Source organism: Scleropages formosus, chromosome 20 (genome assembly GCF_900964775.1).
Source record: "Scleropages formosus chromosome 20, fSclFor1.1, whole genome shotgun sequence".
NCBI classification, from domain to species: domain Eukaryota; kingdom Metazoa; phylum Chordata; class Actinopteri; order Osteoglossiformes; family Osteoglossidae; genus Scleropages; species Scleropages formosus.
In genome coordinates, this window is record NC_041825.1 from 847,078 (window position 1) to 874,326 (window position 27,249).

The 27,249-nt window shown below is 48.4% G+C and overlaps 1 protein-coding gene across 1 annotated transcript in view; it reads left to right on the plus strand.

The window, feature by feature from the left end:
• Positions 1-22,737, plus strand: part of LOC108919910 (SH3 and cysteine-rich domain-containing protein 2-like) — a 35,728-nt gene extending 12,991 nt beyond the window's left edge. The window contains exons 2-11 of the mRNA XM_018728307.2: positions 4,010-4,367; positions 7,769-7,863; positions 11,313-11,397; positions 11,651-11,766; positions 12,687-12,759; positions 13,413-13,471; positions 13,817-13,905; positions 14,835-14,886; positions 16,018-16,155; positions 17,256-22,737. Coding sequence (XP_018583823.1) covers positions 4,010-4,367; positions 7,769-7,863; positions 11,313-11,397; positions 11,651-11,766; positions 12,687-12,759; positions 13,413-13,471; positions 13,817-13,905; positions 14,835-14,886; positions 16,018-16,155; positions 17,256-17,354 — 1,164 coding nt within the window. The 3' untranslated portion in view covers positions 17,355-22,737. The remainder of the gene's footprint in view (positions 1-4,009; positions 4,368-7,768; positions 7,864-11,312; positions 11,398-11,650; positions 11,767-12,686; positions 12,760-13,412; positions 13,472-13,816; positions 13,906-14,834; positions 14,887-16,017; positions 16,156-17,255) is intronic.
• The last annotated feature ends 4,512 nt before the right edge of the window (positions 22,738-27,249 follow it).

The window sequence follows — 27,249 nt, forward strand, 5'->3', positions numbered from 1 at the left end:
CAATTTGATGTCATTTTGTTAAAACCACACTCAAAAACATGTAACATTTGTTGGGCACAACTCATCCGCTGTTTAGAAGGAATTTGACTCTGTTTTACTTCGGGTAAGAAGTCAAAAGGAGGAGAGATGGAGAAGCAGAAGGGAACAGAGGAGAGGTGACCACATTGTGCTCGTAATTGCTGTGCGGGCTGTCGGACACGCCCCAGATGCCCAGATCAAAAGGGAGGGAGTTCGGCGTACTGAGCAGCTCACTCTGGGATTTGATACCATCGCTGTGGGATACGCTTAGCTAAGAACGGCACATGAGTGAGCAGAAGCGACCCAAATGACCTATCGGTTGGTCATGGTTTGGGATCAGCTGACTCTCGGAGAAGGTCAAAACTAAGGGACAAAGACAGTGCGGACGTCTCCATTTTCCCGCAAAGCCAATGCTGGTGCCACAGTTCCACCCGTGCTGAGGTGCCGCTGCGCTCTGCGCAGCTTTGTGCAGGAATGTGTCGCACGGATGCCTCCACCTTCATCATTAATTTATCTACACATCTCGCTGAGCTATTTTTAGCCATCTGCCAAATATCCCGGCGCCTTCGACTTCAAACACGGAGCGAAAAAAGGCTGCATCGTGTACCGTCTCCGCTCTGGATAAAGAAGGAGAAAGGGAGGGAGAGGGAACACTCGCTCTTTCCTTATTTTCAAAGGCCGCCGAATAAAGAGTCTTTCGTCTACTTCGCGCCACGATTGTGTTAATTATGGTCGACTGTTCACCGTGGGGCCGAGTCCCCCGGTCCCTTAGTTATTAATAGACGCCGGGGTCCCTGGGGGAAAGACGACAGAGACGCGCCGTGTTGCCAGCGGCCCCTAGAGTTTTGAGGGATGAGACGAGAGGCGACATGGAAGAGGATGGCAAACCTCTCCCCGTTCGCACGGCTCCCTACGCTACAGCGCCTCGAACCCCGCAGCCATAAACGAGACGTGAGCGCAGCTGCGGGAGGCACACAGCTGCTTTGGCTGAAATTTTAGCTGTCAGTGCTGTGCTTCCTAGCATCCAAACAATCTCGTCTCTTGGATGAGTCCGTGATGGGTCACGGAGCCCAGAGGCACCGATGCTTCTGGATGTTTCCATGTGGATGTTTGGAGCTGTGGAATTACGACCACACAAATTGTTTGTCAGCAGTGTTAAGATGCCACGCGGTGCAGCTGAGGTAATAGCTGTGTAAGGAAGTGTTTTCTCCTGGCTCTGTGCGCTGACGCCCCCCCGCTCCCGTTTCCAGCACCTCATTTGTTTTGCGGCGCTCTTCCACTTGTTTGCCTGGTGAATAGATGCGGTCGAGGCATCTGCAGCCATGTGACACCTCAGAGCTGTATGTCTAAATGCAAACAGTGTCCAAGCTGTGTCATCAACAGTACATGGATTGTTGTTACCATTGGCAGCAATGACCCGCTGCTCTGGAGCACAAGGATGCTGTAAAAAGCGTTAAAAGTTTTGAATACTCCTACGGTTCGCACTTATGTAGACAACAGTAAAGAAAAGAAATATCCAAAATGACTTTTGGATGGATTTCAGCATTTTTACACAAGCAGCAGAGATCATCAGAGATGAATCAGTGTGGAGCTTTGTGATTTCCTCCAGTGTGGATCTCAGAGGACACATTTGAGCAGCAGTACTGAAAGAGCTCAGTGAAATCACTCAGACGACAGGCGACTGCTGAGTGAATAGCTGTTTTGTGACCGAAATGGCCCTCATTCTGAACCACGGTACCAGGGTGCTGTTCACAGTAAGAGCTGTGCATGATGTTAAACGTCATCACGTGACATCCCTTCTCTTGAACATGGTATAAACATAATTTTTTCACACTACAGTCAGAGGACAGATGGAAACATTTCTCCTGGGTTCAGAGTGGCTGCCACACACTCCAAAAAAACAAAAGTTGCCATCGAAGAGTTCGGTGCAGCAGGAAAACGCTGCTCTGTGGCTAAGAGGTGTCACGAATGAAAGACCATTCCATCTCCTCAGGTAACTGGGCTCCGTGTTTGGTGTCTGTCTTTATGTACGATGGAGCCCCATTGCACCAATGGTCTGCCATTGGAAATAAGAACACGTGCAGTTCAGTGACTTTGGAGCGCCTCTACAAAGCAGACCTGAGAGAGTGCTGTAAACACACTCCTGTTTTCTCTTGTGTTCACAGGTGTGATACAAACGCAGGAGTAAATGAGCTCAACGCAACAGCAGGGCAGACAGCGAGGTGCAAATAAGGGCCCCATGTCTGTGATTAACTGATGGGCCTTTGGGCATCGAGAAGCCCAGCCTGCCATCCTGCAGGTCGCCCCAAACCCTGCACATGGTCACGGTGATGTGTGACATGATGGCCCTTATTATGTTACCTTCAAATTCAGCCAATTCGTCGTCATTTTGAGCATCCAGTTAACGCCGAAGAGACAGGCAGTAGCAAGCCTTCAGAGGGCAAGGCCCGGGGGACGAGTGCATGAAGCCGTACGAGGAAGCATTGTCGCCCATAAGGCTAATGGGTCCTGCATTTCCAGGAGGACTCTGTCCTTTCCAGTCAGACACCGCGCCGCCAGGGGCCCCCAGCTATCACTGAACTACCCCGGTACCACGAGAGCGAAGGCTAAATCAGTTCCGTTAGTAGAGATTACTAGTGGTGCCATGTGCTGAAATGCTCAGGTGGACTGAACACGTGGACACACTCCAGCGTGCCTGGACATGAATTGTTGTAAGGTGTTTTTACATTGACTAAGATGTCAGGAGAAATTTGTATGTATTCATTGTTTCAGACAAAAGTTGATTACGGAACACATAATAGGGAAGCTTCTTGTCGAAATGGAGAAAGACACAATTATGGAATGAAAAAGGAAGTCGGAATTAAAATAGGTTTTATGTGCCAAACTGACCAGGTCTTAACCCAGTCGCAAATAATAATCTATCTTCCCAGTATAGCTAATAAAATCTGTAATTGCTTCATCTTAAATTCATGGAATTTACTTCATATAAATGTAACTGAAAGTGTGAGGAAGAAGATCTATTAATCTATTAATTATGAAACTGTGAATCTGAGACTCTGAAGGAATGCTTTTCTCTACGTTTGGCCTGAGACTCTGCTGCATCTGAAATGTTGACCCGGTAATTTCGCTAAGAGCCTTTATTTTGGAAGTGCGATACAGAAATAAGACGTAAGATGTTCGTTTAAAACCTCATTGTAAGCAGTGCCCCAGTGGCCATATCTCGCAGGCTTTTTCCTGCCAGTGAGAAGACAGTAATTCACCATGGGCCGTGAATGACTATCCTGTGAGTCATAAGGGTACGTACGTAGGCACCATGGGTAATGACACACTGCTACTGATATTCTTAAACAGTAATAACATCAGTCTATAATTAGCATATAATGTATCAAGGGCTAAATGAAGTATCTAACATATGTCGGGCTGTTCTAGAGATACGTCTCTGCTCCTGCCAAAATCCTACTATCATAATGGTTTGCGTGGTCTTGGCCGGTAGCCATACCTCCCCTGCAGCATGGGGGCCTACTGCACCGAGAGGATAAACAAAAATCATAATGAAAGCAATGATGGATGTGTTACATCATGTTTTGTAGTTTTACTGCCTTTCATCATCCTTAGTCAAACTGAAAGCCATTGGAGATGAAGATTTGATTGCAGATAAAGCCGCACAAACTCCATCATTTATCAAAGGACGAGCCCCCGGAAATTAAATTTGACAATATTATCCTTCAATCTCAAGTGCTCTTCACGATTATCAATATCAATTTAATAAGAGTAGATGTAAAATCTTTATGCATTCTAAAAAGAAAGGTACAGTAAGTCGATTTAATAGCCAATTGGCCTCATAGCCCAGTGTTATTGTTTTTTCTGCGGATGGGTTCTGTTGGACCTTCCTGCATAGTGGCTTTTCCTCATTGCTCCAAACAGTTTATGCTTCTTCCTTCTGCTTATGTTGCTGCTTTCTTTTCCCTTGCTTCCCTCTCTTCCCCTTCAGCTGCAGCGTCTCAAGCGATCTCTCTCCTTCAAGTCCGTGATGCGCAGCAAGAGTGTGGAGAACTTCTTCCAGCGGTCCAACAGCGAGGCTCGCTTTGCACCTGACGTTATCACTGATGCCCCGCCTCCTTCCCCACCCCTCCTGCAAGAATCTCCCCTGGCCTTTGACCACTCCCCTTCCATCTCACCTTCCCTCAGTCCAAACCCCTCCGTTACCTCACACTCACCGTCTCTGAGCCCCTCGCCTTCCTTGTCATCCAAAGCGGCTGCTCAGCTCCGCCCCCTGAAGATGCACTGCTTTCAAGAATATGTGTTCCGCCGGCCAACCCATTGCCAGCTGTGCAAACACATGATCGTGGGTAGGTGTTCCCTGCTGCTGGGATTCACTGGCCACAGTGTAGATCTTTAAAATCCTGCATGGCTCAACACTATATATCTAAGCTGTTATTAGACTGAGCGCATGGATTTGTATGTATAGACAGCATAGTACTTTAGATTGTGTCTAAATTTAAAAAAAAAAAAAAAAAAACTAGAAATTTGTCTATTTGTGCTTGGCGTCACATTTTTTTAACGCCTCTTTTTTCACTTGAGGGACATTGCTAATGTGAATCCCATGTTACCTTTTCCTTTTGCTGGAAAAAGTACAAAACACATTTTTCTTTTCTAGAACTGACTGCTTTAAGGCTCTTCTTACTGAAGCCTTGAAATCCACCTTGAACAAACTCCAGTATGTTCAGAATCCAGCAGCTAAAATCCTGAACGTGTCTCATGCAAGTGACCATATCGCATCTGTTTTAGAATCTTTGCACTGGGTTCCTGGAACTTTTCCGTGGTTCAGCATCCTCATGCTTAAAAGCTCTAAAGTTTACATGACTTGGCACCTCTGTACCACTCTATTAGTCCGTTCCCCACCTCTGAACCTTCATTCATCCAAATCTGGTCTTCAGCACACCCCTCAAGGTTGCCCACATTCTATAAGAGATGGGGTTCCCAACTGCTGTACTTAAAACTCTGGAATTACCTTTTCAAAAGGACAGTAGTGATTCTTGTTGTCTAAGCATCTTTAAATTTTACATTTACATTTATTCATTTAGCAGACACTTTTGTCCAAAGCAACGTACATCTCAGCAAAAGTACAATTTATGCATTACATTGAGAGAAGGAGACATAGCTGCAGACATGAAAGTCTCAAGCAAACCTAGTTTGTTACCTACCACTTGCTACACCGAGGGTCATCGTTCAAGTAGGTGCATAAAATATAGGATAGACAAATCCTGATACCCTCCCACCATTTTTTTTTTTTTTTTTTTCCCCCCCTTAAATATTCTAAGATACACAAATAAGCAAGTACAATGCTGGCGTAGTGGCTGAATAAAGGTTGTATCGGTATGCTCATGAAGTTATGACGCGTGAACAATTACACCGTAAATGAGCTGGAGAGATCTTGGGCGAAGTCGATCCGGAAAAAGTGAGTTTTCAGACCCTTCTTGAATGTAGACAGAGTTTCTGCAGTTCTGAGTGACAGGGAAAGGTCATTCCACCACAATGGAGCCAGAACCGAGAACCTCCGAGCTTTACCTTTTGTGCGCGGAACCACCAAGCGAGCTGAAGTAGCCGAACGAACGGGTCTGGCTAGGGTGTAGCGGTTGATTAAGTCTTGTAAATAGCTGGGAGCAATTCTGTTGATGCATTTGTACACAGTAGCCAGGATTTTGAATTCGATTCAGGCAGCTATAGGAAGCCAGTGCAGAGAAATGAGTAGAGGAGATACATGGGAACGCTTTGGCAAATCAAACACAACTCGTGCAACAGCATTCTGTAGAAGCTGCATAGGTTTGATGGCAGTAGCAGGAAGGCCACACAGGAGAGAGTTGCAGTAGTCCAGATGGGAAGTCACCATGGCCTGGACAAGTAGTTGGGTGGAGTCAGTAGTGAGGTAGGTACAGATCCTACGAATATTATGCAGGATGTATCTGCAGGACCGGGTTGTGGCTTTGATATGTTGAGAGAATGACAGACTCACATCAGTTGTTACTCCCAGACTCTTGATCTCCAGGTCGTGATAGGAGGACAGGCCAGCTGGGAGGTAAAGAATCTCTGTTTTCGGAGAGGTTGAGTTGGAGGTGGTGATTAATACATTCGTGAAGAGATGTCCGACAGGCAGGCAGCAATGCGTGCGGAGATGTCTGACGCACCAGGTGGAAAGGAGAGGAAGAGCTGGGTATCATCAGCATAGCAGTGATATTTGAATCCGTGGGAGGCTATGACCAGACCAAGAGAGGAAGTGTAGATGGAGAAAAGAAGAGGATCCAATACTGAGCCCTGCGGAACACCGGTTGAGAGAGGCAGAGGGGAAGAACGAGTGCTCTGCCAGACCACTTGATAGGATCTGTCAGATAGGTAGGACTCAAACCATGTTAGTGCCGCTTCTTTGATCCCAAGCTGGTTAAGAGAGGAGAGTAGAAACCGGTGGTTGACAGTGTCGAATGCTGCAGACAGATTGAGGAGGATGAGGACCAAGGAGAGGGAGGCAGCTCTAGCAGCTTGGAGAGCATCAGATACCGCCAGAAGGGCGGTCTCAGTGGAGTGACCAACTTTGAAACCAGACTGATAAATCCAGGCCGAAGACCTTAGTTTACAATTTCCTTCAAGTAAAATGTATAATCCTTTTTTCTTCATCTCATCATTTCTTTTACTACTGTTTTTACACACACACACACACACACACACACACACACACAGTCTGAAACCACTTGTCCCAAGCGGGGGTCGCGGCAAGCTGGAGCCTAACCCGACAACGCGGGGCGCGAGAACACACCCAAGACAGGACACCAGTTATTTGCAAGGCACCCCGAACAGGACTCGAACCCTAGACCCACCAAAGAGCAGGCGCTGGCCAAACCTGCTGCGCCACCACACCCCCATTACTACTGTTTTCTTTCAATATTATTTTGCTGTCTTTCTGTTCTAGTTTCTGTTTTACGATGCAGATTTTTATAATTTCTTTTTTGGTTTATTATCATACTCTGTGTCATTGTTTTTAACAAAGTGCTTTGAGAAGCTGCTTTCAAAGGCTCTACATAAATATTATTATTATTATAATAATAATATTTTGCCCACACAAACTCTGCAGAACTGGGGTGTTCCACTCTAGACAGTTCATCAGTGAAACAGCAATTGGCGAATATGTTATCCAATAAACTGCCTGTATGTCTGAGGATGTGCTAATCCTGCCTTTGAGGCCTGGGGGGGTACTTGATTTGTTCTCCATCAGCTTCACATACTGTAGTTTGGGTAAAGTTATTTGGGTAGTAAGCCTTCACTCATAATTCACACACTAATTTAAGAAAAATTCAGAAGCTGCAGAACACTCAGGTGGTCTCAGAATGACAGATACTCTTAAATTCTGCTGTTTTTTCCATACCACTTTTATTAAGTTCCTTTTTGCTCACCTATTTTTTTCATTTTCCCACCTTTGTTGTTTCTATTCATGGCTCACCTGCTTTTTATCGTCCCTCTAGCTTCTCCTGTCTACATCCTGTTTTGTTGAGCTCAAACCTGACAAGGCAATGTTCAGTTTTGCAGTGTATATTTTTTGTTGAGGGTCGTTTATTTTCTCCTTTGTTTTGTTTTTTATTCTGGTTTACAGTTCTACACCTTTCTCCCCACACGGGTCCAGTTTTCCAGCATCTCTTCTCCCTGTCCGTTGTCTCCAGTGGAGACACAGCACATGCAATAGCTTTGCCCTTTCCTCATGCAGGTAACTCGAAGCAGGGCCTGCGCTGTAAATCTTGCAAGCTGGGGGCCCACCTGTGGTGTTCATCTGAGCTGTCCCAGCAACCCTGCAATGGCAAGGTGAGTCGAGCTGCAACGTCCTCATCCTTTCCGCAGGGATCATCGGCCCAAACGTGGGTTGTTTTTGGCAGAGACGGATCCCCACAGGCTATTGTGTTTATCGCATCTCTTGATTCATTCATTCCTACAAAAGCTCTGTGAGAGCAATGTGTTGTTGGTGGCCAAGTTTTTTTTATGATCATAAAAGTCAAAGCAGTCCAGTCTAGATTAATCCAGTCAGCTAGTGAAGTGTTTAGTTGAGTAGTGAAAGGTCATTAGAGTAAACAGGGACCCACTTCTGCATTAGGCTGTAGTAACTGTAACGTCCGGATACAGTCGGAAGTAGCAAGACTTCAAATGCAGAGTGTAAATAAAAGTGCGCTGTGCGGAAGAACGGGTGAAGAGCTCGAGTGATGCGGTAAACACGGGACAAAGGGATGCACACAGTGTTCTTGTACGTAGGTGTGCGAGACCAGAGCGGGTGCACAGAGGCGTGACGGAGACAGAGCTGGAACACGGAACCTGGACAGGGGCACGAAGGACTGGTGCTGCACACGGGACAGGAACAGAAACGCACGGAGAAGGAGACTTTGAGAAAACAGGGACATAAGGATCTTTTGCTGAACACAGGCAAGGCAAAGTAGCACTGATGAATCGTGCAAACTGATAGCACTCCTTCAGCCCTTTTATAGGGCTGGTCATTGATTTAGTGTCAGATGTGCTGAGGGGGCTGGGGGAGCTGGAGTGGCGTCCCTCGTGAGCATCTGAATCATTCTGGGTCGTGGCACTAATCCTGGCGAGACTATGTCAGCATAGTGCTGAACCATCACAGAACGAATCTCTTAATTCAGTTCAATTCGGTGTATTTTCCTAGAGCTCTTCTCACACAGAGAGCCATAATATTAATAAAAAGTTGACTGTACACTACATTTGTACAGTTTGCCCACTGGCCACGCAGGAAAAGGATGAAAAAGCCCCGACTGAAAGACAAGGGACAGAAAAAAACCTCTGGGGTCCGAGTGCCAGTGGCTCCCCAGCCCTCTTGGGCATTCTAGATAAAACAAAGATTTTAAAGTGAATTTGCAGCTATTTATGCCTTTGTTGCTGAATACTAATAAGGTAACAATGAAATGAAATCATGCTGCACCCTTGCAGCAAAGCAGCAGTGATGAGATATTGAGTAGATCTCAGGTCCGTGAGCTGGACACATGGGAAAAGGCAAATTCGTAAAACTGCGAAGCAGCGCAGGGCAGAAATTTGCAGTCGAAGAAGTGATTTCACAGTGATGGCTCTGGATGCGGCAAGAGGATTGTGTGCCTCACAGAAATAACCGCACCGAAGGGGAAGTAATGCATATGAAGGAGAGATGGACGTATTTAGCCGAGTCAAAAGCTCTTTTCAGCAGCACGACGAGAATGATGTTGCTTTGAAAGAGAATGAAAATGGGCAGGAGAAAAGAGGAGGGAGGGAGAGCTGTTGAGGCTGCGGAGAGAGAGGTGGAGCGGCAAGAGGATAGTCTCTGATGCGCTTCACTATTAGTAAGGAGGCCAGTGTGGCTGGGGTGGGGGGTGGGGTGCACCAAGCGCCGAGACCAGTATTTCCAGCGAGGGCTCCGTTATTGTCCCTAAGCTCGTCACAGTCCGGAACCCTTGTTCCGCCTCTCCTCTCAAGATAGGCAGAAAATCGATATCTGCTGTGGGCCAGCCACGGCTGCTAATTTGGTGTGAAAATTTCAGCGTGTGCACGAGTACACGGAGCCCCCCCGAGCGCCGCCTCGTACAGAGCCGGGGACAGATATACCACACGGCACCATCGTTTGCGCGTCCAGACGCATTACTGAATTTGCATATGCAGCTATGAGACGGCAGCGCACTTTAAAGCGGGGGACAGGGGGATGGGGGGGGTGATCAATTTGCACGGTCGGTTCATTTCAAAACACTGTGCTAAAATTGGTCTCTGTGTTTTCTGCAACGCTGCTGCACGGCTGTGTGGGGAAGAAAGGAGGAGCTGTTCAGGGGGCAGAAATGAGGACGGCCCTGTTCACGTCAGCACTCCTAGTTCAGTACTTGGAGGGGAATGAAGCTTTCGCCGCAGCAGCTGAACCGCCGTGTGATTTTGGCTCTGGTTCCTCGGTATCGGCGCACTGTGATAAGGCTGCACATGAGGTCGGGGAAAAGGAGCGTGGGGCAGCGGATAGGAAGGCCGAGGAACGATCGGCGGGTGAACGGTGCGACGCGCAGCCCCGCGACCTTGTGGGAAGTCGATGGTCTGAGTGCAGCGAGAGGTGGGATCGGCCTTTGTGAGCGAACCGCGAGCCCTCGGTAGCTCAGCCTCGGTGGCTGTGCTTTATTCCAGACGGGATGTTTCTTTTGGCCCCCGCGGAAGGAGAAAGCAGCTCTGCTGCCATTAAGCCGCGTCACGTGTCACCGATTAAGAGCAGAGAAGAAACTCATGGTACTGAAAAGCGCCCCACCTGGTGTATCACTTAATTTTGCGTCATTTCTAAGTCTTGCACTCATCTAATTTGTTGTTCTCGGAATACATACATATCCTAGGTGCTGTGCGTCGGCCATGTGAACAGTATCACTTTGAGCTTGTGTTTGGAAGCGTGAGATCAGAGCGGAGCTGTTTTTAATGCCAGTATAACTCCTTTAATGTACAGCGATTTCTTTGGCTTCAGACATGGTGCACACGCTGACACGGAGAGATTAAGACTTTGTTGAGATACGAACACATGGATGCAGGGTGAGCAGAGAGCAGGGAAACAATCGCCAAAGTGCACCGAGCTCCAAGTGTAACTGCGCTGAGGTGTGTCACTCACACAGAAAACTGCTCGTTCACCTATTCCTTTGCTCAGCGACGCCTCCAGATGCGTGACTAATGCTCCACGGGCTCCTTGGGTGTCACTCTTTGGTCCCCAAGGCCAACTATTGCAGTCTGATGGTTTCGGAATACAGGCCACGCGAGTGCCGACGGGCGCCTTGTAACTGCGCACCTTTACGAAGAGGACGGTTCTGAGTAACTGCTTGGCTCACACTTCTTACCTGAAGCACTGACCTGCATAGTCAGGTGTTTTACATTTAAGGAAAGCAAACACCCAGCTCAACAGTAGCAGGGAGTGGGACTTGAAGCAGCAACCTTCAGGTGACAGTTACATGTACTTAACTGCTGTGTAAAGGGCTGCCTCCTGTTTGCATCATGAAGCACAGCAGAAAAACGTTTTTATTATTATTATTAATAATTCATTTATTTTAAATTCTGCAGCATTTTCAGCTGATGTCAGTGACATGTAACCTTGTGGCAGAAACACGGCCATCACTTTACCGGTGGTGGAAGCCACCGAGACGCACATTTTACTCATCAATAACATGATCGTGTCTTCCATGGTTCCAATTTTCTCTCTCTCTCTCTCTCTCTCTCTCTCTCTCTCTCTCTTCCCTCCCTCTCACCATCCTCACCACGGGCAACAGTCGGGGGCCTTCAAACGGAACTTCAGCTCCCCACTGTTGGTTAACGACCAACTTGGGGTGGTTAAGGAAGCCTCCTCCAATCTAGGTATGGTACCTAGGTCTCCATGCACCGATCTCCCTCCCTGCTTTAGGCATAGACTCCTAACCAAGCCTGCAACATTAAAACTGGCCACTGTCATGCGGCCCATGTCCAAGATGCAGAGAAAAATGATGTGATGTCACTTGAGTTGATGGTGTCACATCCTGACTTTGCAGCTTAAGACCTCACCAACAAGAAGGATGACAAAAATGTGAAAGATTAACCTGTGACCCTTGTGTGAATGTGTGTGTCCTGGCAGAGTCTGGGAAGCCAGGCGTGGACCCGGTGTACGAGGCCCTACGCTACGGGACGTCCCTGGCACAGATGAGTCGTTCCAGCTTCGGCAGCATCTCTGAGTCGCCCACGCGCAGCGTAGTACGAGCGCCTTTTTCGCTTTGTGCTTATAGCCCATAACGTGGACGTGTGTGTCGGCCTTCACGTGGCCCCGTTTCCGCCGAAAATCGCTATCGCAGTCCCAATGTCATAATTCATATTAAACTACGCCGTAGAAAAAAACAAACGGTATTAAAGTTAAATACAGTTGAAAGCAGCAGAGATGCATTAATAAAAGCTATTTTACTGTTAAATTATAGTCCCAAGGTGCATCATTAGTTGCATCTGTAATGAAAGTGTAAAATGAAGGTACAAGAGTGTCTGTCATAAGACACATTTTTCTTTCAATAAACTTATTAAAACGCTCCAAATACCACAATGCAAAATACTCAGCAACATCACATCACCATTTAACATCATAATAATAATAGAGATTATTGTGGGGGGGGATATTCTCACTCCTTTGTAAGGAGCCCTACATGGGTGGCATGGTGGCACAGTGAGTAGTGCTGCTGTCTCTCAGTACCTGGGTGGTGTGAGAGGATGTGGGTTTGATCCCCACTCAGTCTGTGTGTCTGGGTGCTCTGGTTTCCTCCCATAGTCCAAAGACATGCTGTTCAGGTTCCCCCACAGTGTGTGAGTGACAGAGAGAGTGTGTGTGTTTCACTGATGTATGGATGAATGACCCATTGTAAGTAGTATATCTAGCAGCGTAAGTCACCACGGTGAATAAGGTGTGCGGGCTGGTTCATTGGAAGTCGCTGTGGAGAAAAGTGTCTGATAGATAAATGTGAATATCACTCAGTACATTTAAATTGTTACATAAAAATGTCCCTTTGTTTTTTCTGTCTTTTGTTTTGCGGGGAAGTGACTTTTGAGAATTTTGAGCATGTTCCACTGAGTTTATTCCTCCTCGTGAGCTGGACTCTGTCCCTCTGTCCCTTCCTGTCTGTCTGCTGCAGAGCGACGAAGGGGAGAACCAGGTGTCAAGCCAGTCAATGACGGATGAGAAGCAGCCCAGCCAGGAGACAGGTGGTAAGGTCTAGCCAGGCCCTGTGTCCTACCTCCCAGTTCACCCAACCAGTGCCGGAAGTGACTTGTGACGGGGAAGCTCCCCTCGTCTTTAGGCCCACGGGCATCGCTACATGTCCTGGGGTCTCCGCGCAGCCCAAAGATGGTGTATTTGGCATTCTTTACGTTATGGGCTGTGGACCTCAGGGAAAAAGACCGGTGAGACGCGCCATTACAAAAGCTAAAGAAGCTCAAGATCTTTGACTCGCACTCAGCATTTCAGATCACTGTGGGCTAGCAGAGCTCCTTATTACTACACCCATCTTTACACCAGTGGCTGCTTCATACCAAATACAGAGGTGCTGGGCATTTTAAACAGTGACTGTTGTTACGTGTGACGTTAGTGTGGGTGTTTTGTATTGTGTGGTCTCACGATGTACGAATTTACACGGAAATAGTTCTGAAATATTGTATGTGTACGCAAGTGCGCTCTTCTGTCCTTGTCCTTCACGTTGTCCCCCCGCCCCTACGCCCCCCGCACACTCACACACTCTGGATTCCCCATCGGGTCGGATGCGAGATGAGAGAGAGCGAGAGAGAGGATCCTGTCAGTGTGACCTTGTGTGTGGCGAAGCTGCCAGAGTGACGGGTCTCTTTGCCTCTTTGTCTCCTCACAGCTCTGAGCGCAGCCTTGGAGAGCGAGAAGACTGAGTCAGAGGACAGAGACAGTGTGAAGGTGCAGAGCGGAGCCTCTCTTCCGCCTCCTACCCATCCTCTTCGCCTTCACCTGCAGCGTCTTCGCCCCTTTTTCCTCAGGAAACTGTATGCTGAATGTCGGCCAGTGTCTCGCCCTGCCTGCCTGCCCCCAGTGCCGCCACTCATCTTTCAGCCTCCTCCTCCTCCTCCTTCCATTCTTACTCTTCTCATCTCTGTGCCGCTTTCGCTCTTCTCTCTTTGCAGTTTGAAGGTTACTCGTGAACTGCGTTACGTTTCCGAAGCACACAAAAGAGCAGATGGGTTGAAGCGGGAGTGACGGAAACACCGTGCTGAACAATGTTATTTACTGTGTTATTCTCTGTAGGCACCCAAGAGGATTGAGGTCCATTCCATCCACACTTACGTGGCTCTATACAAGTTTCTCCCCCAGGAGAAGAACGACCTGGAGCTCCAGTAAGTGCTGCCGAGTGGCGCTGGCAGGGTGGTGCTGCGCTGATGCACCTCGAGGCCCACAGTGTGTCGTTGCACATGTTTGAGAGGCGTCCGACCACTCCGGCACAGTGTCACCTTGCTCACTCGCTGCTCATGTCTTTACCCACGACGCAAATGGGCATAGAGTGTGGCGCTTCGGTGTCCTCGAGGTTCTCTGTTGCCTTTCAGCGCGTCTGCACCTGGGATCTCGACCGAGTTTGGCTCCTGCGGACATAATGAGTCCAGCGAGCGCCAAGTAGAACAAACACGCCAGTGCGAAGTGCAGCCTGGTTTCCACGTTACTGTGCACACGGTGCACATGCTTAGCGTGACATAGCAGCGCGTCCTGCACATCGATGTCTTCGATGGCGATGGCTTCGTTCCAAAAAGACATGGACTGAGTGACTCGCACGTCACACGTAGAGAGTGTTCGTGTTAATGTGCTTCCTGGTGCACTTTTCACATCTACATGTAGGTGACAGTGCAGCACTGCTCACAGGGCCAATGACACGTGACACGAACGGTGAGACCTTGTTGGCCTGCAGTAGATTTAGCTCCGGAACAAAGTAAAGGCGCAGTAGTGCTGGAACCCCTCAGCTCAAGGCAATACCTTGTGTCCTTTGGTGAACGGGTCGCTGAAATGCCGAAGTCTCCGCTCGACCGTGCCACACCGAATGGAAGACTGCAGCTGGAGGACAGATCTGTGCGGCACCATTTCCATGAGCCGTGCGCTTGCCTCCTCACGCCGGTGCAAAGTCATGATCAGTGTAGAAGTGCTGAACTGAACTAGTTACTCAAGTCCTCACTGGTTCATGGACTTTCTGGGGGAACCTCTTTGTTTCTCATGTTAGTGACGTTTCTCCTTCCCTGTGCAAATGTCGTCTCTTCTTCTTCACTGTTTCTCTTTTCAGCCCTGGCGATCGCGTGCAGGTCACCGATGACTCCAACGAGGACTGGTGGAAGGTATGTGGTGTGTGTGTGTGTGTGTGTGTGTGTGTGTGTGTGTGTGTGTGTGTGTGTGTGTGTTTTTCCACGCCCGTTTTTACTCCCGCGCACTGCTCCCAGTTCAACATCCCCGGATCCGGCCTGAGACAGACGTACAGAGTGGTGCAATATAGCAAATGCTCTGACCTCTGATGACATTTCATGAACATTTAATGAGTTGCTGTCGCTCGTGTCCTAATGGTTCCGTTCAGCGCGTAAAGGCGGAGAGGCAGAACGGCTCAGTGCTCAGCAGTGCGGCCATCGTCCTCCGGAGCATTCCCCAAAGAAAAGTGAAGAAAGAGAACTGAGATGGAAGATGCAGCAGCAGGGAAGGAACGTGTTCATGCGGAGAGTGCAGTTCCCGCCAAATGCAGAAAACCAAGGAACGTGGGTTTTACTGCATACAGATAGAGGAAGCGCAGATCCAGTATGTAACTGCGGTACGGTGGATTGTGCCCCTTGTTTCAGTAATGATGCAAAAGAACCACACTGATGTGTTAATTTCAGTAGTTTCCTTAAAATGAAACTCTTTCAAATAAAAGAAGGAACATTGAACCCATTTTCTGAGCTGACATGTTAAATGAACATAACATATCAATTAACGCTGCAGTTTTTCCTTTCCTTTAAAAGCACGTTGGCGCAGACCTCCCCTTTTCTGGAGGAGGTGGAGCAGTGTAAACCCCCCCCCCGCTTGTGCTGCCAATGGACATTTCGCAGAAAGAGATGCTGATACATGTGTTTTTATTTTCGTTTATTTGGGACATGTTTCTCAGCACCTCTGGCTGCTGCGTAAGCTGAGCTGGTCTTCCCTGGGCACACAGGCCTGCTGGTGTCGGCCGCTTCCGGCACCCAGGTGGTCCGAAAGCGCATGTTGCTCCCTTACGGGCCTGGCAGTGAGCCGCTTTGCTGCGTTCCACACCCATGTGTCCCAGCGGGGTTACACTTTGCTTTGTGTGCAGCTTCTTGAGGGCTAGTGGGAGCGGCTAAGGTGATGAGCGCAGGTGCTGCCTCTTTTCGAGGGGCTGTTTTCTTTCGCGGCTGCCATGTTTCAGACCCGTTGCGGTTTTCAAAGCTGTCCGAGTCCCTTCCTGTTCCCTCGTGTCCCTGTAGGGGAAGAGCAGGGACAAGGTGGGCTTCTTCCCAGCCAACTTCGTGCAGAGGGTGCGACCTGGCGAGCGGGTGTGGAGGGTCACCCAGGGTTTCCACGGCAACCGAGAGAAAGGTCAGATGACTGTGAAAGAGTCACAGGTAAGGCAGGTCCATGTGTTCTTACACATATGTTCAGGAAAGCAGGAAACCTTGAGATGGATGACACAAGGGATGCTTTTTTTCTTTTTGCTAGGATAATTAACATCCAGTTGATATTTATTTATTTAGCAGACACTTTTCTCCAAAGCGGCTTCCAATGAACTCTATGTAGTGTTAACAGCCCACACACCTTATTCATTGCAGTGACTTACATTGCTAGATATACTACTTACAATGGGTCACTCATCCATACATCAGTGGAATACACACACTCTCTCTGTCACTCACACACTATGGGTGAATCTGCACAGCATGTCTTTGGACTGTGGGAGGAAACCAGAGCACCCGGAGGAAACCCACACAGACTCCACACAGACTGAGTGGGGATCAAACCCACATCCTCTCGCACCACCCAAGCACTGTGAGACAGCAGTGCTGCTCGCTGTGCTACTGTGTTGCCCTATATGATAAGTTATATGAAAGCTGGACACCTCTTTAAACTTTGGTGGTATCTGAAGACATTTTTGAAACAGTACAGTTTTGTCCATGTGTTATTAGCTTTGTTATGACCCAGTATCGCTGCTGTCGTAATTAAAGAAAAAAAAAAAGGAAACATTTTGACCTGAAGGTTACGTGTGAAGGCAGAAATTTGCAGTTGACAAGAAAGCTTCACAATCAGTGAAGGTTCACTCATCTGGAAGGTGATGTTGATGTTGCCCAAAAATTTAATGAATTTAATTTAGTGCTGGAACACAGTGAAAATCCACAGACTTTGTAGAGGGTGGCGATTCCCCCCCACCCAGCCCTGCTCTCTCTTCATGTCCATCATGTTCCACTCATTTACTTCATGACTGAAGGCCATTTCTCAGTGTTTATTTCTTGTCCCCATATCTTTTCCTCCCATCAGCCATGTATCAGTTGTGCCTGCAGTGGCCTGGACTCTTTTCTCTCCTATTTTTTTATCTCGCTTTTCATATCTGAAACTGCTCTGTTCTCCCTTTTTGTCAGTGCTGTTTCCTGCTTTCCATCTGTTGTTGTAACTCTTCAGGATTCAGGTCGCTGCATTTTGACAGTTTTCTCTGTCTCGGTGTCCTACTCAGGTCTGTGTGGGGAAGAATGACATAATCGATGGCTTCTTGAGACTCAGCAGTGGGAAGAAGAGGGGTCTGGTCCCCTACACCTCCCTAGAGGAGATCTGATCCAGCCAAGGGGCTTCCTTTCCCCAGCTGCCCTTTCTCCCGCCTGGAACACCTCCAGCCTTGGCCTGCACACTCCCGATCAGGAATAAGAGGAAAAGAGCCCCCTCCCCATCAGCACACTCCTGGGGAGGAAAGAGTGGGACTACTTGCCAGGAGGCCTGGCATCAATAAGAGTTCTGCTGAGCTCCGCCACTGGTCTCTGACCTCAGCACTCGAACACACCTGTTCCCCGAACCCCTGCAGTGAGAGTCTTGTGCGACGAGAGTGGGGTTTGCAGAAGCCTGGCCCTGCAGGAGCAGCGGTCGGTCCATCTTAGGGCTTCACCGTTATGCTCTCAGCTGCACGACATCACCAAAATATAGGGATTGAGGATGGGGACCTTCAGAAGTTTACCCAAACCCAGCGGACAGCGCAGGGCAACTGCAAAGACAGCCAGTTCGGTTTCCTTTGCAGCCCAGTGACTTGGGAAAGGGGACGAGGTATCTGTGTCAGAGCGCTGGGTCCTATGTAGCTCACCATGTCTGGACTGTTGAACATTTGACTCATAACTTGCAGGAATCTCAGGTCTTGCCTCACCTGTGAACCACTAACAAACCGGCTGAAGACACAAGTGTGACTATGGAGGCTGCACTTGGAAAGACAGAAGAAGAAACCCGACTGCATTAATGTGTGAGGTCAAGAGTTCAAGAGGTGGGATTTAAGATTGCAGCGTTTGGCGAGTCACTCCGGAATGTGGTTGCGTGCATTTGCCCGAACATTTCGGGGCTCTGTGCTTTTTAACCCATCAGCTCTGGATTGTTGTACAGGGTCCCGCTTTGCTAGCTCAAATCCCAGCGCCCCTGTCGGCCATTTCCACATGCAGGCAGGTTCCTCACTGCTGAGATCCACACTTGTATTCGATGAAACACTACGATGCAAACGGTCATGCTGTCGTACAGCACACAGGTAATCTCTCAGTACGACACTAACGTACTCCCACGTTGTACATACACTCAGGCAACACTATTTCACCGATACAGCCAGTCCACAACTGAGCACTGTGCATGTACTCCTACAATACGTACGCAAATTGAATTATGTATGAAGTTCAGTAAGGCAGTCATTCATTATGCATACAATTAGGTAACACACAGAGAGTGATGGCGAAATTCTCCAGAGGAACAATCACAGTCACATTTTTTCAGCGCGTACACACAAGAGGGCATACAAGTCTGCCTGGATTAGTGTTGATTTCTCCCGACCCGCGGGGGAAGATGAGCCGTCTGGTCTCACACCAGCATTGTGTTCCTGTGCTCTGCAGTTAATGGAAGGAAGCGGGGTGGAAAATGACAAGCAAGCAGGTTCTTTAACGCACCTGCCTCGGTGGCATTAGGAGCGGCGTACGCAGGGCTAGGGTTGCCAGGTGTTGGGGAAGAGATACGGGAAGAGATTCACCTTCACGCTGAGTTTCAGGTCTGACCGTTGGCTAAAGGCTGGGGAGGAAAGTCACAGCTGTTTGCTGGGGAATGAAGAGGTGCTCTATGGCAAACAAGCAGCATTTGGAGCTGCTGCAGCACCATGTGTTTCTATGTTAAGTGGAAAGATGCCTGAGCCCCCGACCCCCCCAGAGTTAATAGTAGGGTTTCCTCGCAGTCAGATGTCATAAGCAAATTGGCGGTTTGCGTTCAGCAAGGTATTTAAGGGCGAGTGTAAAGGATATCAATAAATTACAGCCGTGACTTTTAGAATAGCCTGCAGTGGAGCCCCACTGAAACAACTGGCTTTGCTTTTTTAAGTCTTTTCCTTGGGCAAAATTTCCATAATTTCCCCTGAAATTCACAAACAAGTAATAGTAAATAAAGACTTGTATGAAACTTTTAAAGGGAACTCCCCTACTGAGCTTCACATCAGTTTATATTTCATCTTTATTAAGAGAAGCTACTGAGAAGAGGTTATACCGTAGATTTAATGTATGATTATAGACATGTATGATGGTGTTCTCACTGCAAACAGAAAAAGGTTTTAATTTTCCATTTTGCAAAGGAAAAACACATGGGTCTCATGGTGAACACCGGGGCCTTGGTGTCTCTGGCTGACACAGCTCTCTCCTCTGTGCACCCTTTGGATCACAAGTATTTCACAGCTCCGGCACGTTCCTGCTCTGAGGTCCAGACCCCTGGTCCCTGCAGGCACTTCTTCCCTCTCTCTGATCTCCTTGTGCTGCACTTTTCTCAAAGAGGTTTGGTTTTCAGATGAAACCTACGTTGTTTTCCCAATCCATTGTTTTCCAGACAGCTGTGGAGATGGAGGAAGCTCTTTAGTATCCATGTTCGCACTCTGGTACGGCTCTTGCAAACTCCCCAAACTTTTCCCAACACACGACACAAACACCAAATGTGGACTCGTGTTCTTTGCTTGTCATTGTTTGTTGGCATTCGTCACTGAACATTTTTGCGGAATCAACGCGTTCAACAGGCGTTTGTCAAAGTTGTCAAAAACTGGACTAATGTGCCTTGATTCTCAACAGATTCCACCAAACTGTGAACTCATGTAGCCTGTTTCCATGGCAACTCAAAGTGTTTCCTTTCCGTGGAAATGTCAACGTCAAAGGGACACGTAATCCGGCATTTTAATTAATCTTTGTCAAATTTTGCCACATCATTTTTACATAATACAAAAAGTCACTTTTAGGAATGAAAGGCATAAAGGAGCAAGTCCCGGAGTGTCCAGCCAGTTGTATGTCTTATGATATTATGGCATCACGATTGGTATCAGTCCAGGTCCCCTGGCCCATAGCAAAAAAAGAAAACAGAGCTGTAGACTAGAAAACTCGTGAAAAGGCCATGTTGCGGTGGTAGATGCTGAGTGGCTTGACACTCAAAATGTATGAAGCTGAAAAAGCACCTTGTGTGTGTGTGTGTGTGTGTATGTGAACCGAGATGTACTGGCACATTAATGAATCTGTCGGGAAACATACGGTTATAAATAAACGCCTTTTTTACTACAAGCTACCGTTAAGGTTCTTAACCGGTGTGAGGGAGCTCTGTGCTGTGATGCTGAGCGGGTTGGCTGGAGACGAACTGCACAGAGCTACAGCGCTCATGTTGGCGAGATGCGTTAAAGGCTGGCTGTGACAAATTCCGGGTGGCTTTGCAGAAAAAGCAGAAGGCAGCGCCAAAGCAAGCAGACAGGTGGCTCCAGCTGTGATTAGGCTGCTGTCTTCAGCCCTGGGCCGCAGTTGTTCTCCCTACACAGGCCTCCGTTTCTGCAGACACGAGCAAATGCGCGTGCCTCTCGTACACCTTTACACATCTACCTCTTGTCGAGTGCCAGGCCCTGCAGCCCGACGGCACAGAGCACAACAACAAGCACAACGCGGTGCGGTGAGATCCAGGTGCGGCTGCTGTCGGTGCGGAGGAAGCGCAGGCGCCCTCTCTTCAGCACCCTGGACAGGACCCGGCCGACGTGCGGCGCTGTCTGTGGTGCTGAACACCTGGCGAGCTTTGGTTCTCAACGTTCGGGATCTCGTGGTCAAAGTACCGCCGTAGGCAAATCGATCCTTGATTTAAACCCCCCTCTAATCATAGTAAATAGATCGAAGGTTATTAAACGGCTGCTTTGAAAGGTCCTTGGTTTCTGCTTCCCATCTGGTATTTTCAATGCAACAAACTCATTTTCAGTTTCTGGATGGCAGTTCAGAAGGAAGAATATTGTTCAGTGAGGTACCGGCCATAACCTTCACTACACAAGAAAGAGTTTGGCCAGTTCATCGGGCTCATCGGGCTCATGCTTTATCGCAGCAAATGTAGCACTCGGTAATCTTTCGTTAACATACAGTATGCATTTTTATCATGTCAACTTGTTAGAAAAGTTGCTTATTTACTCACTGGTATCAGCTGAAAAATAACTTAGTTTGGATCCCATTCCGAAGTCATACGTTCAAAAATGTCTTTGTGTTGATTTTTAAATTCAAATTAAGCGTGCATTTCATGCTTTGAATCATACCGATTACAAAAAGCAGGGTGGCTATTTACATGGTACGGCGGTGCGCTTTTCATTTGGACTCGCGAGTTTTACCTTCACCTTTGGAAGCCGTACTTGCTGCGGCTGTGACAAAGTCCTACAAAACAGAGACGGATTTACTTCACAATGGGATGGAGCACAGTGCTAGGGAGTGACGCAGGGTTTACCGATGACTGTTACCTGACGCGCACCACAAAACATGCAGAGCACAACGCTTGTACTTTCAGGTGGAAAGCACGGCACACATATCAGTTGCCCGTCTGCTGTCTGGACAATAAAGAATCATTTTGAAAGCATTGTAGTGATTATGTATCAGAATTTTTGGCCTAAACGGTTCAAATGGCAGGTTCCATCTGTCCAGCATGGTGCTGCTCACTCCTGCTGCTGAGCTTCCCAAACACGAGTGGACGTCTGCAGAACACGCTCTATGAATTGTTTGGAGGTCTGCAAGAGCCTTTACACGAGAAGGTCCAGAACGAAATAAGAGAACACAAATTGCAAATATAACTCATTACGGCAGTAGACAGTTCAGCACTGGGTTCATTTACCGCTCTACGAGATGTGAGCCAGTTTAGGAACCTGTCAGGAATGGCAAGAGGAGCAAATTTCATCCAGATGATTGATTGTTTTCCGGCATACTGTGCTACCTGTGGCAGTAATTGCACAGTGTCCCTCTTCCCTCCTGTATGTAATATAAATGGAAGTGAAAGTAAATCACAGTGACTCTGAAATATTCACCGGTGAGTTCAGCCACTGATGCCTGGGCTGCGAAGGCACCTCCGTCAGGATGAAGCCGAAGTCCTGCACAAGACACGTGGTTCCTCTGAGCACCGGGATGGCACTGGCTGCGTGAGCGGGGGCTCGATGTTGCGCTGGTGTTCGCCCTAATGCGGCATTTCAGGAAAAACTGCTGAGTGGATAAGTCGATTCTAATGTGGTCAGCGGTGTTTCATCTGAAGGTTTAACACTTGTGACTTATGAGATGGTCAGAAATAATCAATCCCAGCTGCATGACTCCTGTTGCTTAAGGCCTGTGCGTTCCAGAAGTACTACATACATGTATAGATGAGAAAGATGCAAACTGCCCTTATTTCTCAAAGGCGCCGTTTAGATATTTAGTTGTCTTGAAAGGAAGGGTTTGGTCTTCGCTGATGCTACAACTGGACATGACGGTTGCACTTACTGAAGTGCTGTGAGTGTATGTGTGTATCCAGATGGCCACTGGACTCAACCCAAGCTGCACACCATCCACATCACACTGTTTCTTCAGCACATCCAGCTCTCACATCACCGTGTGTGTGTGTGTGTGTGTGTGTGTGGGGCAGTATGCAACAGCAATGAGAACATGAGTGTCCAGTGAGCAATAAAGTGTCCAGTTAAATACCGATCCTTGTTGTCCGCTTCTCCTTTTGTTTCCTTGCGAGTGGCAACTTTGCGAGAGATCTGTGTGTTCAATCGTCATCCTTCGGAGGAATGAATGGACTGGGGGGCGATGAAGAGCAGCCTGGAGCCGTAGCCAGGATGACACAATGAAGAGGCCCCCACAGAAATGCAGGGCGACACGAGGTACCTTGCTGCACTTCGATCAGCATTTGTCACATTGCTGTCTCCCTTCCTTGGTAACGAAAGCCTGGCTTTCAAGAGGCCTGTTCGTTCGTTCGTTCCTTTGAGGCTCTGTGAAAACGAGCGAACAAGGGCAGACACCGCAGGCAGGGGAAGGACAAACAGAAAAAGAAGACAGAGGTGAAGAGCAGAAAAGCACAAGAAGATGCCACATTATGAGGGGAAGGTGTGGCTTTGGCCTGGGATGCTGGAGCTCTTGCCTTTCGCTCAAGTGTCAGTCGCCTCCCAGCTTCACAGCCATCGCATGTCTCTCGGGGCAGCTTGGCTAAGCTGGATCCTTTCCTGGCTGCTGTAGGTGGGACCAGGCAAGATGATTATCACACTTTCACCCGAGGCACCGGAGAGAGACGGATGAGCCTAGACGGCGCGTGGGCACATCCACGAATGCAAACGCCACGCACCCCGACAGCTCTACTTGCGAACAATGGTGTGGACGGGAGCTGTGCGGAGCCCGAAGGGAAGAGGACCGACAGGAGACCGAGTGGGTGCGGCGTGTCGGCGCCGGAAGAGCAGCGGTCACGCCGTGCCTTCTCCGGCGGCGCTCGCGCAGGTGACTCAGCCGTCACCAAAATGACAAAGCTTCGTCGCCGTTGTGCGCCGCGTCTTCCACGAAACCCGTCAAGCTCAGTCCGTTTGCTTCATTCTAATGGCCCCGATTAGGCGAATGGTTCATCGCACTAATTGGCTGCGGTGCAGCACCGGTGGTCGAGGGCGACTAAGAGAGTGAGACGCACGTATATCCGGAGAACTCCTCCTACCTCCTGTTTTCGCTGTTTTATCTCGTGGCAGATGTGCAACAGGGACTGAGAAACCACTTTTCTCCAAAGCAGCTTGCACTGATTTATCCGTTCATACAGCCGGGTCATTTTTACCGCATTAATTTGTGCTATTCAAACCTGGGTCCTTCGGGTGCAAGTCACCAACCGCTCTCCGCGGCGCCTCTTGCCTCTTTATTTCTTTTAGAAAACACTTCGGGAAGGGGGACGGGGACGGGCCGCTCAGGTTCTGCGCTCAACAGTCTTGTCACTTGGATGCTGCTGCGCTCAGGATTATTGAATTATTCACTGCAGATTGTAGCGTTATGCCTTTAAATTAACCTCTTTTTTCATTGTGTAATTTCACCCATCGTGAACTGATTACTTTCACTGTTGCACTTGAGTTTCAGTGTCTTCCTCAGGGGTTCAACAGCAGCGTCCCTCCCGGGCCTCGAAAACTTCACGTTATATTATTTCCTTAACCGAAAGATGAGCCGCTCACCCAAAGCCAGGGAGGAAGACGGTGGGACGTCCTTCTTTAATTCATGAGACTTGATTGTATTTGAAGAAAACATTCTCCAGACGCCGTGGATCAAGACAAGGATTCGATACGTCCCCGGAGCCACGTCCCCTGCTGGTTTCTGCTCATCTGTAGTTTGATTTAAAGACAGAACACAAAAGCTCCACGCACCCGGATACCCAGAGGTCCCGAGTGCCGTGCAAATGACCACCGGAAAAGAAGGAAGGGCCACTCGGCATCGCAAGAAGCTCCAACGTGTCCCCGGTGGACACCCTGTTCGATTTTCTCAGCAGACGCCGACACTGAAGCTTGTGTCGCAATGGAGCAGAATGATACAAAGTAACGAGGAAGTCACATTTTACATTTATTTATTTATCAAATGCTTTTCTCCAAAGCGACTTCCAACGAACTCGTGTGTGGTGTTATCGGCCCACGCGCACCTTATTCACCGCGGTGACTTACACTGTGAATTTCATGGTACTTGTACACGGTACTTGAACCTATGGCAATAAACTTGAAACTTGAAACATATACATCCGACGTGATACACGATATACTACAAGATGACGTGGATCAATTCACTTGACAGCTGAACATCTGGAGACCGGACTCACAGTCACCAGTCCCGTACTTTGCGATTAAACACTGAAATTAAACACTGCGGTGATATTAATTTTTGAAATTCATTTTCCGTTCATTGTAGCTTTAAATTCTCAATCCATCAGGTTCTCGCAGTGGATGGTCGGTAATACAGTATAATTGCCATATAACGTTATTCTGCCAGCTGCAGGTGCAAATAATTTTTCCGAGGTGTCGCAGAATTGTTTATGGCTCCTAGCGACCCATTAAATTCCTTTAGTCACACATTAGCCCCTTTCACAGTGTTTCCAGCTACGTCACGCACTCGGGAATTATTCACGCTCCGTGTGTGTGTGTGTGTGTGTGTGTCGCGTCTCAAGGCTGCCCTGCCGTCCCTCCGTGCTACACATGGAGAACAGCTGCGGAGAAGCACCTAAGATTCTCACCACCTTTACACCTGTGGTTATGGTGAATGACAATAAAGCAATTTGATTTGATTTGATTTGAAAAAATAATCCCCATAAAGATGTAAACATCACCATTCCTTCTCTCAATTCACTCTCACTTTTACCATTTTCAGCAACAAGCAATTTCTGCGGCGAAACCATCACCCGCTTGGTTCTTGGCTCAACAATACGGCCACAAAGCCGGATGCGCAACCCGAACGTTTCCGCTCCGAACGCCACCGGAAACACGAACGACGAGCACGTTCGACTCGACCGGCTTCAGCAAAACACATCGGTGTAAATGTGCGTAAATGAGCCGAAACTGCGAGTCTCTCTCTGGTGTAGAGAGGAGATCCATCGTGTAACTGCTCTTTTTTTTACCCTTTTTCACAGTCATTTAGCCCCGGAAACCGCTTCTGCCTGAACTATGAAAGTCTGGCTGCATTTTCTATTATTTACAGTAATTTCTGTTTCTGCAAATGTCTTCTTGCCGGGACAAGTGCGGGCAGACAGGAAAGTCCGGCATTTGAGGAACATGTCGAGCGCAAACTGTGCATCGGGACAGTATGGGCACGGAAACGGAGTGCGTGTCTCTAAAAGGCTGAATGGAAAAGGTGCAGGCTGAGGAACAATGGTAAATCGCTGTCATTTACTCTGTTTATATTCCGGAAGGAAGGAAGGAAGAAAGAAAAGCGAATGCTGTGTCGAAAAAAGACGAAGCTTCTGCAGAGTGAGAGGATCGTTTAAACCGCGCAAAAGGAGGGGCGGTAAAGTACAGGGTAAATAGCAGCTCGTTGCAGGGTAAGAGGAGGGGTCTTCACACACACTGCACACACTCTGCACACACACTGCACACACACTGCACACACACTGCTGCGTGGAGCACAGGTACAAACTGACAGAGACTCAACTCCTAACTGTACAGACCGACACACACTGGCACACACCCGCTCCGCACCGCCGAGACACACACACCAACACCCAATACCTCCCCTCTTTATCTCTCCACCGGCCTCCTGACGCCGCCCGTGTTCGGTTCGACGCTCCGGTTACGACCCAGCAGACGGTCAAAGGATCCGCACCCCGAAGCCCGCTGGACCCGATCGCTCCTTACGCCCCGGTGAGAGCGCTGCGCTCCTCCACGACTTGCGGTTCGGTGGTGCCGCACGTGAGAGATTTGTTTGGATTTAAAGCCCACAGGTTCTCAGTTTTTGCTCTGATCTCGTGAAATGAGCTCTGTCCCTCAGAACTGCTGAGTCCTGTTAGACATTCAAGAAGGATCTCAAAACAGACCGCCACTCGTGACTCCTCCATAAATTTGCGTCTTACCTTCTTTCACGATCGCCTCCGTGTTTTCTATCAATTCCAGAGGCGGCCGCTGAAACGCCGACCCTAAATACTAAATGAGTTATTATAATTGTAAACGTAATGCACGCCAACCCTCTCGGGAATGTCCGATAACACACAATAGGGCAATTTACTAGAATTATTTCCTTTATCATATTTCATATCGACTCGAGGACAGAAACGTGCCCCACTGCTCTAAACCGTCCCGTTTGCTTTTCACGCCAAATAACGGTACAAAGAGTGACTGCTGTATATTGTAGCTATTTTCTTGAGTCTCACGCTACTTTCTTTTCCCTTTTATGTCTCACCTGCAACCTTGCCCACAAGCCCACCGCCCCCCCCGAAGAAAACCCCTTGGGCCCATACAGCCATATGCTCACTGCAGTTATTAATAGACATGAGAAGGTACCTGTCCCCTTCAGGTGTCCCAGAAGGCTGTGCTCTCCAAGCGCAGCAGAGAGTTCAACAACCAGTATCTCAGTATACATCTCGCACGGCTCGTATCCGAAAGCGTAGCCCTCAGCCTGCCCCCCCACCCCGAGGTAAAGGAGAATACAGCGAGAGCTGCTTTTTTTACCATAGTACTGTTTGGCACCCGTGCCGCTCACGTGTGTCAATTTCAT